Raw genomic sequence first — 10,845 nt, 5'->3', positions numbered from 1 at the left:
TTCTCCCCAAATAATTTTATGAAACTAACATCACACTAATACCCAAACCAGGTAAAGATCCAACAAAAAAAGAGAACTACAGTCTAATATCCCTTATGAAGATTGATGCAAAATTCCTCAACAAGATTCTAGCAAATATGATTCAAAAACACATCTCAAAACTCATCCACCATGACCAAGTAGGCTTCATCCCTAGGATGCAGGACTGGTTCAACATTCGCAAGGCCATAAATATAATTAAATACATCAACAGATGTAAAAACAAGAACCATATGATTATCTCATTAAATGAAGAAAAAGCTTTAGATGAAATCCAGCATCCTTCTCGATAAAAATCCTCAAACACCTAGGTATAGAAGGACCATATCTCAAAATAGTAAGTGCCATTTACGACAAACCCAAAGCTAACATATTGCTAAATGGACAGAAACTGGAAACATTTCCCCTGAAAACTGGAGCGAGACAAGGCTGCCCACTCTCACCCCTCTTGTTCAACATTGTGTTGGAAGTCCTAGCTAGGGCAACTAGACAAGAGAAGGAAATCAGGGGTATCCAAATAGGAAAAGAAGAAGTCAAGTTATCCCTCTTTGCTGACAATATGATCCTATACCTCAAAAATCCAAGAGAATCTGTCAAAATTCCACTTGCACTGATAAAGGACTTCGGCACAGTCTCAGGGTACAAAACAAATGTGCAAAAGACAGTTACATTCTTATATACCACCAACAAGCAGGCAGAGAACCAAACAAAAAGCGCAATCCCATTCACAATAGCCACACCAAAAAAAATGAAATACCTCAGCATCTTCCTAATCAGAGAAGTGAAAGACTCTTACAATGAGAATTACAAAGCACTGCTCAAAGAAATCTAAGAAGACACAAACAAGTGAAAAAATATTCCATGCGCATGGATAGGAAGAATCAACATTGTTAAGATGTCTATCCTACTAAAGGCAGTCTACAGATTCAATGCAACACCCATTAAATTGCCAGTACCATTCTTCTCAGACCTGGAAATGACAATACAGAAATTGTTATGGAAACATAAACGACCACGAATAGTCAAAACAATCCTTAGAAAAAGAAAGAAAGCAGAAGGTATCACACTTCCAGACTTCAAACTTTACCATAAGACTACAGTAATCAAAACAGCCTGGTACTGGTACAAGAACAGGCATACAGACCAGTGGAACAGGATATAGATTCTGGAAGCAAAGCCTCAATTTCTCAACCAACTCATGTTTGACAAAGCCTCCAACAACAACCACTGGGGAGAGGAGCACCTATTCTGTAAATGGTGCTGGGAAAACTGGCTGATCCCATGCAGAAGATTGAAACAGGATCCCTATCTATCACCATACACAAAAATTCATTCTAAATGGATCAAAGACCTAAATGTAAAACCTCAAACTATGGGAATCTTAGTAAACTCAGGAGATACCCTTACGGAAATTGGAACTGGCAACCAACTCCTGATTAGAACTCTAAGTGCCCATACCATAAGAAATAAGATAGACAAATGGGACCTCATCAAACTGACAAGCTTCTGCAAAGCAAAAGAGACCATCCAGAGACAGGGCGACAGCCCACAGAATAAGAAAAAATATTTGCCACCTGTGTGTCTGACAAAGGCCTCACATCTAGAATCTACGAGGTACTCAGATGTGCTGAAAGAAAAAAAACAAACAGCCCCATTAAAAAGTGGGTAAAAGACATGAATAGACACTTCTCAGAAGAAGATACACGGGCAGCCAACAGAAGACACATGAAAAAGTGCTCAGCCTTACTCATCATCAGAGAAATGCAAATCAAAACCACATTGAGATACCACCTAACCCATGTAAGAATGGCCATCATTAATAAAATAAACAACAGTTGCTGGCGAAGATGCAGAGAAAAAGGAAAGCTTCTACACTGCTGGTGGGAATGCAAACTAGTGCAACCTCTTTGGAAGACAGTGTGGCTATTTCTGAAAGAACTAGAAATTGATCTTCCATATGACCAAGAAATCCCCTATTGGGAATATACCCAGAGGAACTCAAATCATCCTACAACAAAGAAACCTGCACACGCATGTTTGTTGCAGTTCTATTCACAATTGCAAACATTGAACCAACCATGCTGCCCATTGAAGCTGGACTAGATTTTTTTAAATGTGGTAATATACACAATAGAATATTACGCAGCCATAAAGAAGGACAAACATATGGACTTGGATGGATTTAGAGTCTATCATACTCAGTGATCTATCACAGAAACAAAGAACAGAGTTCCATATGTTCTCACTCATAAGTGGACTTTGCACAATTACCATAATACTATAAGAAATGGATTGGCAGTAGCGGGAAACTGTCAGGGGAGGGTAGTGGGATTTGCAGTTGGGATAAACTGCCAGGGCAGGGAGGGGCACACCTCATCAATAAGGGTACCTGTATAATGAACATTTGTATACCTAACTCTGAATTGTACCCCACATCTTTAAAACAAAATTTTTTTTAACTTCTGGATGGATAGCGAAGATGAAACTTCTATGAGAATTCTGATGATGACTTCATAAAAGATGTGGAGTCCAAGTTCAGAATTTATGGGCAGTCTAAAATAGTAGTTACTTTGAAAGGTAACACTGGATTTTTTTGCATTCAAAGGGTATGAGGATTATAATAGTAATCTGGCACTATATCTCCAGTGTTACACATATTATAATTGTATTGAGAAGATGAGCATTATTCTTCTGTGACTGAGACATACATGCTCCTGGATATTGTCTAAATAGTAAAGACACAGTTGCTAGAAATGAAACAGCTCTAAAAGTGTAATGATCAACAATATTATGGTGACTAGTTATTTGAATAGGTCCTAATAGACTACTGAGATAAGTCTTTGTGGAGATGTTGGATGAGACTGTATATCAATAAATAAAATAGATATTCACTGTTCTTCCTGCTTATAAAGTGATTGAATACATTAAATTCCTCAATAAAATCCAGCTTAAAATTAAAAAAAGAAAACTTACTCTTAAGTTTACAACAATTTCATAAGCATGCTTTTTATGAACAAGATGAAAACATTTACTTTTTCTTCCTACTTGAGACCTCCAAAATTAGGAAACTATCTGGGAATATTTTTTATTTTATGACAGTATCATTATTTATGTAAGCTCCAAAATGATCCTTTTTTCTCGATTAAAAAGATGCAATTTAAAATGTTAATTGTATCATCAAGATTAGACTAACTTACATGTTTAAAATTATTTATAGGCAGTACAGAGACAATCTGAAGCCTGACTTAATTTGGCTTCCAATGATATAAACATCATCCCAAAATTTGTAATAACCATTCCTCTTCATCAGGGTTTGCATTTATGTTCGTGTAGAGGATGTGTATTGAACCAACATAGCTGAGATGGAACTATGTTTTCCCAAATTATCCTCCTTTCCTATATCCAGGTCAGCGTGGGCCAGAAGGTACCTTTTACATGCAATCTGGAAGGCAGAAGGAAAGCAGCAGCCACGTTCCGTTTAAGCAAGAAAGCTCAGCGCCAGGCTCCAAACATGGCCCCTGTCATCACTTACCTGCTAGCTCTGGCTTGTCTTATTCCTGGGGGCAGCAGCTGGGCCAGCAGATTCTCAGGCCAGTGGATTTATTTTCATGGTGCCAGACTCCAGTTTTTCCAGCAGGCCACCCACTTACTGAACTTGGACCAGCACAGGTGTCAGTCTGTCCTTGTAGGTTCCTGCTTGTCCTCACTATTCCTCAATTCACGTCCATCTTTTCTTCCAGGCTGTCTGTCCTGCCAGGTTCAGATCCCAGCCCCAGAAGCAAAGCCAACAGCCTGACATAGACCATCTAACCAGCTCCCACAGTTGCATAGGATCAAATTCCTGTCAAAAATTCCTCCTCCTCGTGGTTCTTCTTCCTGGATTGGCCCTGCCTGCTATAGCGTGTGTCCTCAATAGAGGGTTTGATTGTGCCTGTCTGTGAATATTATACTGGACTCTGATTGGCTCTTTACCTGTCCTGCCTGCCAGCTCAGAATAGAGGACCCAGTCTGAGGCTGCTCCCATACCTGTGTGGCCCTGAGTCTCTGCTGGTCCTCATCTTTGCTGGTCCTTCACTTCTGTCAGATGAATGAGGCTCCAGCAACCCCAGCTCCAGGCACAGATAAGTCCAGGGACAGAAAAAAGTAGACGTCCTACCCACGTGAGTGCAAGACTCTGAGAAGGTTATATGTGCTGATAATTTCCCTTCTGTCAGTTGCCTGAAATGTCACCACTGAAAAAGTAAAATATCTGGTATTTTAAAAAAAGAGAGCCGGATTAGGAATTGTAGTCCAACTCTACTTCTATCCAGCTGTGAGATTTTGACCAGTTTGCTTTCCTCAGGCCGCAGTTTCCTTATTTAAGAATTGAAAGGGGTGGCCTGGGGATCGTTAGGCCTCTCTGGTTACGCTATCGCATAGTAGTGCCGTTCTCTATGGGTCTGCATGCAATGAGTTTGAATGTGACGTGTAAGGGGGTACTTCCTAGTGTCACCCAAAAAAGCCTGGTGACTGTCTCCATTAATGTACAAAGGGAGGCTATCCAGCAGAGACTGGGGATTGTGGTGCACAGACACATCATAAACTCAGGGAGACGGGTTTTAAAAATGCAGATGGTGTTCGTGTAAATACAGGTACACAGCTTGGGAAGCAAGAAAGGCCAGTTTAGACAAAGCAAGGCGATCTAGGCAGAGACATGCTGGACACTGAGAAGCTGGACTTCAGGCCCGGGAACATCCGAGAGAAGAAAGAAATCAACAACTCAACTAAGTTTGCCTGTTTTAGTGCTGGCTTGGGGGGTAAATTATTTGTGTCAAGAATGTTCTTATGACAGAGAGAGAGGGTAGGAGATAGAGACAGAGCAAGACAGAGAAATTGAAAGAGAGAGGGATGACTATTAACAGAACTCATATAAGTGTATTTCACCTCTGCCTCATTTTAGGGCCTGTTTTATTCTCTTACTTTCCCTGGGGAATTGTGTCTCCTCCATCCCTTGCTAAAGAGAAAAGAGCAGAGTCCAAGAACCAGAGTAAAACTTAATGTGGCCTCCTCACCCTGAGACTCAACCCAAAAGCCATGTGGTCCATCCTACACCCAGGCAGAACATCACAGCTCCCTTTGGCAATTTGGTAATTGCCCCTTACATTCCCCTGAATTTGGTAAATATACCCTGCATCTCCTGCATGTTGGCAAATATACCTTGCATCTCCTGCATATTGGTAAATGCACCCTAGATCTCCTGCATTTGGAAATATACCCTGGATCTCACTCATTTTGATAAATACACACTGCATCTCCTATATTTTGGTAGCCACACTCTAGAACTTCATGCTTGTTCTGAATTTTAGTAAATACACCCTGCATTCTCCTGAATTTTGGCAAACATACCTTGCATTTCCTGAATTTTTATAAATACTCTGCAGGTTAATTCACCCTCATATCTCTGGCATCTTGGTAAATACAACCTATATTTCCTGTATTTTGATAAATATACCCTATATCTCCTGTGTTTTGGTAAAAACACCCTCAACATCACCTTCATTATGGTAAATACAACTTGCATGTCCCAAATGTTGGTTAATACACACTGCATCTCCTGCATTTTGAGAAATATGTCCTGCGTTTAATACACTTTAGTAAATACACGCTGTAGCTCCTGCATTTTGACAAACACACCCTGCATCTCCTGCATTGCTATCCTACTGAACCAGAAGCTCTTTGGAAACCTTGGCTAGAACAACTGAATCACCCTTACTCCTGAGGTTAGCACAGTGTCTGGCACAGAATGAGCAGGAACAAGGACTTGCCATTGCTGAATTAATCCTATTTGTTGAATAGCACTTTCATGGCTTCTGATTGGAGGTTCCTGGCCCCTCGGGCCCTCCAGTTCAGAGGGGTGCTCCTGCCTCCCTGTTATCTCCTAGATTTAGTGGTCAGGTAGTTGTTAACCTGAAGGGGGTTGGTAACTGTGGAAGTTCCATCACTCTTGCTTTCTTCCACAGGCTGCCCAAAGCCAGAGTCCCTCTTGCCAAAGACCCTCCAGAGACAAGCCCTAGAGATGAAAGTTCCTCCAGGGCAGGGTGCTCTATGCTTTGGTCGTTGCTACATACTAACACCCGAACAGTCAGCACTCAATGCTGTTGTAGGGGAGATTCTAATCTTTTATTTTCTCCCAGTTACAGACTGGAAACCATTTTCCCATTCCGCACTTTGGCTGTCTTGTCAAACCCTGAATGATGGGTGTGTGTGTTTGGGTGTGTTGGGTGGGACAGAGAGGAGAGAGGGGAGAGTCACACAGTGGGATGTCGGTGACCAGCACTGACCAAGGGTGGGTTAGGACCCGCACCAGAGAATCTGGAGAGCGAGAAGAGACTACTCGGAGGCAGTTCTTCTGGGAACAGTCTGATCAGGACTGAAGCCAAATTTTATTCGGACTCCTTCCAACTTATATACCATTTTCTATACCCTCCAGCAGTGTGATAATCACTTACTGGGGGCGTACAAGTTCCGTACTTTACAAACTATGCATCACAAGACCACCATGAGATCTGCAACTTCCAAGCAAACAATTCGAACTCCATGATGTCTGTCATGTTTACATTAAGGTCACAGGTGCACAATTTCAATACAAATCGTTCAAAGTGTTTTCCATAATGTTCAGTGAATCATTCATATTATACTCTTTGTTCTAAACCCTGATTAATACAAAAAACTTTTCCAAGTTAACTCTAGGTTCAATCCAAGTTCACTGACTCCCAATATTTTTAATGATTAATATTATCAACTTAACACTATACTATAATCTATAAGTTTAGTTAAATGACTTAACTGTCAGTTATACTATTAACCTATTATGATTTAACATAATGCCTTATAACTCAGTTAAAACTTATTCTTAAACTACAAAACTTTACTATAATTCATGTTTCATATGTCTAAACTTTAATTTTTATATGATCTAATGATTGACCTTTAATACTATGCTATATCCTATTAAGCTAATACCTCATCATTAATTCTTTTATAAATCGTATAGTAATTATTATATCTGAATAATGTAGCAAAAGGAAACAAAACAGCAAGCATAGATTTACGCAGCTATGAGTGTATATGTATATATTTTATCCTAACAAGTCTACTCTAAAAATCAAATAGTAGCTGTCACACTCTTGAACAAGGAAATGCAGGGCTGCCAAGATGGCGGCCATGGGCTGAAGCAGACAGAGTTTCGGTAATTAATGAAACAAAAGAAAACGTTCTGCCTGGCTAGGGGCAGGGAGACAAAACTATCATGGTAATTTAGTTTCTAATCTTAGCCCTAGGGGAAACAGCTTTCGGGAACAAGAGCTGACTACCCAATCTACCAGGAAATAGAAGTTAAAAAATATCTAGAAAGAAGTAAAACTTAGAAAGACAGAGAAAAATAATTCTGCTATGCACTTTCCATCAGGTGTATTGAGATTTACTTATAAGTTTTACTGCCATGTATGCACACTGGTCACTAATCACACGCCAATATTATAGGTAAAACTGATATCCTATGTCAGAGGCGATCTTCCAGATGGGCCTTTACAGGCCTCAGCCATGTATGCTATAGATGTTGGCTCCCAACAGTGGGAGTTGCTGGCTGAGCTGGGGAGAGCCTCTGCCTTCCTGCTACCTGGGCAGGTGATCTGTGAACTCCCTGAACCCTCCCAGCCTTCTAAGTCCCACCCTTGACCCTACTGACTACTGTTTCAGCCAAGAACATGAGAAGTCCTAGAGGATCCCATTATCCATTTCTTTCCATGACACACAGCCCACAGCAGGAGGCCAGGGCTGGGAGAGGAGGGAAGGCCAGGCTTGTTTCCATTCCAGTCCCATTCTCTGTGGACACACAAGTAGTGAAGAGATTTACTTCTTGTGAAAACCATCGCTGGGACCTCTGCTCACTCTTGGCCCGCCTCGCAGCAGCAGTTTGAATGCTTTTGGCTGAAAGTAACAGCAACAACAAAACCCAGGTAAAAGTGGTTTGTACAAAAAAAGATACTTAATAATCTCGCTTAACAAGAAACTATAGGAAGGTGGTTCCAGCCTTGGTTCAGTGTGGCCCAGGTATTTGCTTTTAATTGAGATAAATATACATGAAAATTTACCATTTTAACTATCGTAATTGCACATTTTAGTGGCATTCAGTACTTTCATATTATACAACAATCACTACTGTCCATCTTCAGAACTTTTTCATCTTCACAAAGATAAATACTCTACCATTAAACAATAACTGTCATTCTCCCCACCTCCCACCTCTGGGAACCACTATTCTGCTTTCTGTTTCTATGAATTTGACTACTCCAGGTATCTATGGAAGTGGAATCATTCAATATTTGTCCTTTTCTATCCGACTCATTTCACTTGGCATAATGTATTCGAGGTTCCTCTATGTTGTAACATGTATCAGGACTTCATTCCTTTAAAGACTGAGTGTTGCTTCATTGTGTATAGACCACATTTTTTTATCCTTCATTCATTTGTGAACATTTGGGTTGTTTCTGTATTTTGGCTCTTGTGAACAATGCTGCTATAAACATGGGTGCATAAATATCTATTGCAGTTCCTGCTATCAGTTCTTCTGGGTATGTTCCCAGAAGTGGAATTGCAGGATCTTGTGGTAATTATATAATTATACATTTAATGTTTTGGGAAAGCTGCCATACTGATTTCCACAGAGGTTGCACCATTTTACCTTCCACCAGGGATGCACAAGAATTCGCATTTCTCTACATCCTCACCAACACTTGCTGTTTTATGATTTTTTTTCTTTTGATAATAGCCATCCTAATGACTGTGAAGTGCTCTCTCACTGGGATTTTGATCTCCTCCTGTACCTCCTTCTTCTTTATTTAGAGATAGGGTCTTTCTCTGTCATCCAGGCTGGAGTGCAGTGGTGCTCACTGTAACCTCGAACTCCTAGACTCAAGTAATCCTTACGCCACAGCCTCCTGAGTAACTAAGACTACAGGTGTGCTCCACCATGCCTGGCTAATTTTAAATTTTTTTCTGTAGCGATGGGGTCTTGATATGTTGCCCAGGTTGGTCCTGAACTCCTGGCATAAAGTGATCCCCCTGCTTTGGCCTCAAGTGCTGGGAAACAGGTGTGAGCCACCTTGTCTGGCCAGATTTGCATTTTATAGAACACAGAGTGCCATGGGCCCAGAGGTAGATTGCACATAGCTCCAAGAAGTGGCACAGTAATTATGGTAAGTGGGGCAGGGGGATAGGGAAGGCTTTCTGAACCATACAAGGGAGCCTGGGAAAGACATGTCACCCGCTCTTTCCTATAACCACAATGAGGGCTGCATTGACACTGAGACCGTGAAGAGCCAGTAGACCTGAGGCTTGGATGGGACGCTGGGGGAAGGGAGTACCCCAGGGGGCTACATGTAGACAGGGAGTCTTAGAGGGTAGTGGAAGCTGACAAAGGAAGGTCTGCCCTCCTTGGCCAAGAACTCCTTGCTGACCAGGCCATGAGTGGCCAGGACCCTGAGGAGTCCGTGGCGAAACTTTTGGCCAATGAAGGCGTAGATGAGGGGGTTGAGGCAGCTGTGGAGGAAGCCCAGAATCTCGGCGGCTTCCAGGGCCCGGTCGATGTTGTTGCGGCGCTCACAGCTCTCCTCGATCACCCGGGTCCTCATGAGGGTGTCCGCGAGCAGGACCAGGTGGTAGGGCAGCCAGCAGAGCAGGAAGATGAGGACGACGGCAAAGATGACCCGCATGGCCCGGTGCTTCTGCCCCATGTGGGCCTTGAAGAGCGTGCGCAGGGTGAATCCATAGCAGAACAGCATGACCAGCAGCGGCAGGATGAAGCCAAAGGTCTGGGGCAGGATCCTCAACACCATCCGCCATTTTGCTGTACTGTTGCCCAGGTCCTCATAGCAGACCGGGGCCAAACTGGGGGGGTGGATGGTCTTACGGAAAAGTAAGATGGGCAGGGACAGCAGCAGGGACAGGGCCCACATACCCAGACAAACGAACTTGACCAAGTGGCGCTTCTGGGTCAGTGTGCGCGTGGCATGGACGATGGCCAGGTAGCGGTCCACGCTGATGCAGGCCAGGAGTAGAATACCACTGTAGAAGTTGACTTCCTTCAGGAGCGAGACCACCTTGCACAGGGTTGTGCCAAACCTCCAACCGTTTGCCTTGGAGGCGGCCCAGATGGGCAAGGTGAGGGCAAAGAGCAGGTCGGCCAAGGCCAGGTTCAGCAGGTAGACGTCGGTGACAGAGCGGCTGACCCTGCTGTATAAGATGACTAGCATCACCAGGGAGTTTCCCAGCAGGCTCAGCAGGAACACCAGGATATAGGTGACGATCACAACATAGCTGTTGATTTCCAGGGATTCTGGCCGACATGGAGCAGTATCAGGTAGAAAAGGGGGTAGGTCAGTGCCATAACTGTAATTACTCAACTCTTCACTGAATAAATCTTCAAAGTTGTAACTCTCCAAGTCCACATCTCCCATTTTTGAGGTGAGCTTAAGTTTTGGCCTAAAGCAGAGAGATGAGGGTTACTGCACGATAAGTTCTTCCCAGATTCTTGCCCACCCTCCTGAAAAACTGGGACAGGATTCTTCTCATTGGCTTGCATATTATATGGAAGTATTTTCCCTTCAAATTTGTAAGTGGTGGGGGCTCTGTGGTCCTGAGAAAAGGTCAGTGATAAGCTGTACGTTTTATGAAAAGATTACAGTTCCCTTCAATATCAGAGAGAAGTTCTTAGCATTTTCATATCATCACCATCACCCAATACCTTGCAGAAAGTTCCCTTCGACA

The 10,845-nt window shown here is 42.6% G+C and overlaps 1 protein-coding gene across 1 annotated transcript; it reads right to left on the bottom strand.

The window, feature by feature from the left end:
• Positions 1-9,452: 9,452 nt before the first annotated feature.
• On the bottom strand, positions 9,453-10,546 carry LOC103276389 (C-X-C chemokine receptor type 2-like). The gene has a single exon (XM_008073797.1). The coding sequence runs from the start codon at positions 10,533-10,535 to the stop codon at positions 9,453-9,455; it is 1,083 nt and encodes a 360-aa protein (XP_008071988.1). The 5' UTR covers positions 10,536-10,546.
• Between the last annotated feature and the right edge of the window lie 299 nt (positions 10,547-10,845).

The sequence above is a fragment of the Carlito syrichta genome, unplaced genomic scaffold (assembly GCF_000164805.1).
Source record: "Carlito syrichta isolate Samal-C Ts95f unplaced genomic scaffold, Tarsius_syrichta-2.0.1 Scaffold115728, whole genome shotgun sequence".
Taxonomy (NCBI): Eukaryota; Metazoa; Chordata; class Mammalia; order Primates; family Tarsiidae; genus Carlito; species Carlito syrichta.
Note: the sequence above shows the minus strand (reverse complement) of the source record. Positions and strands in the feature narration are given on the sequence as shown.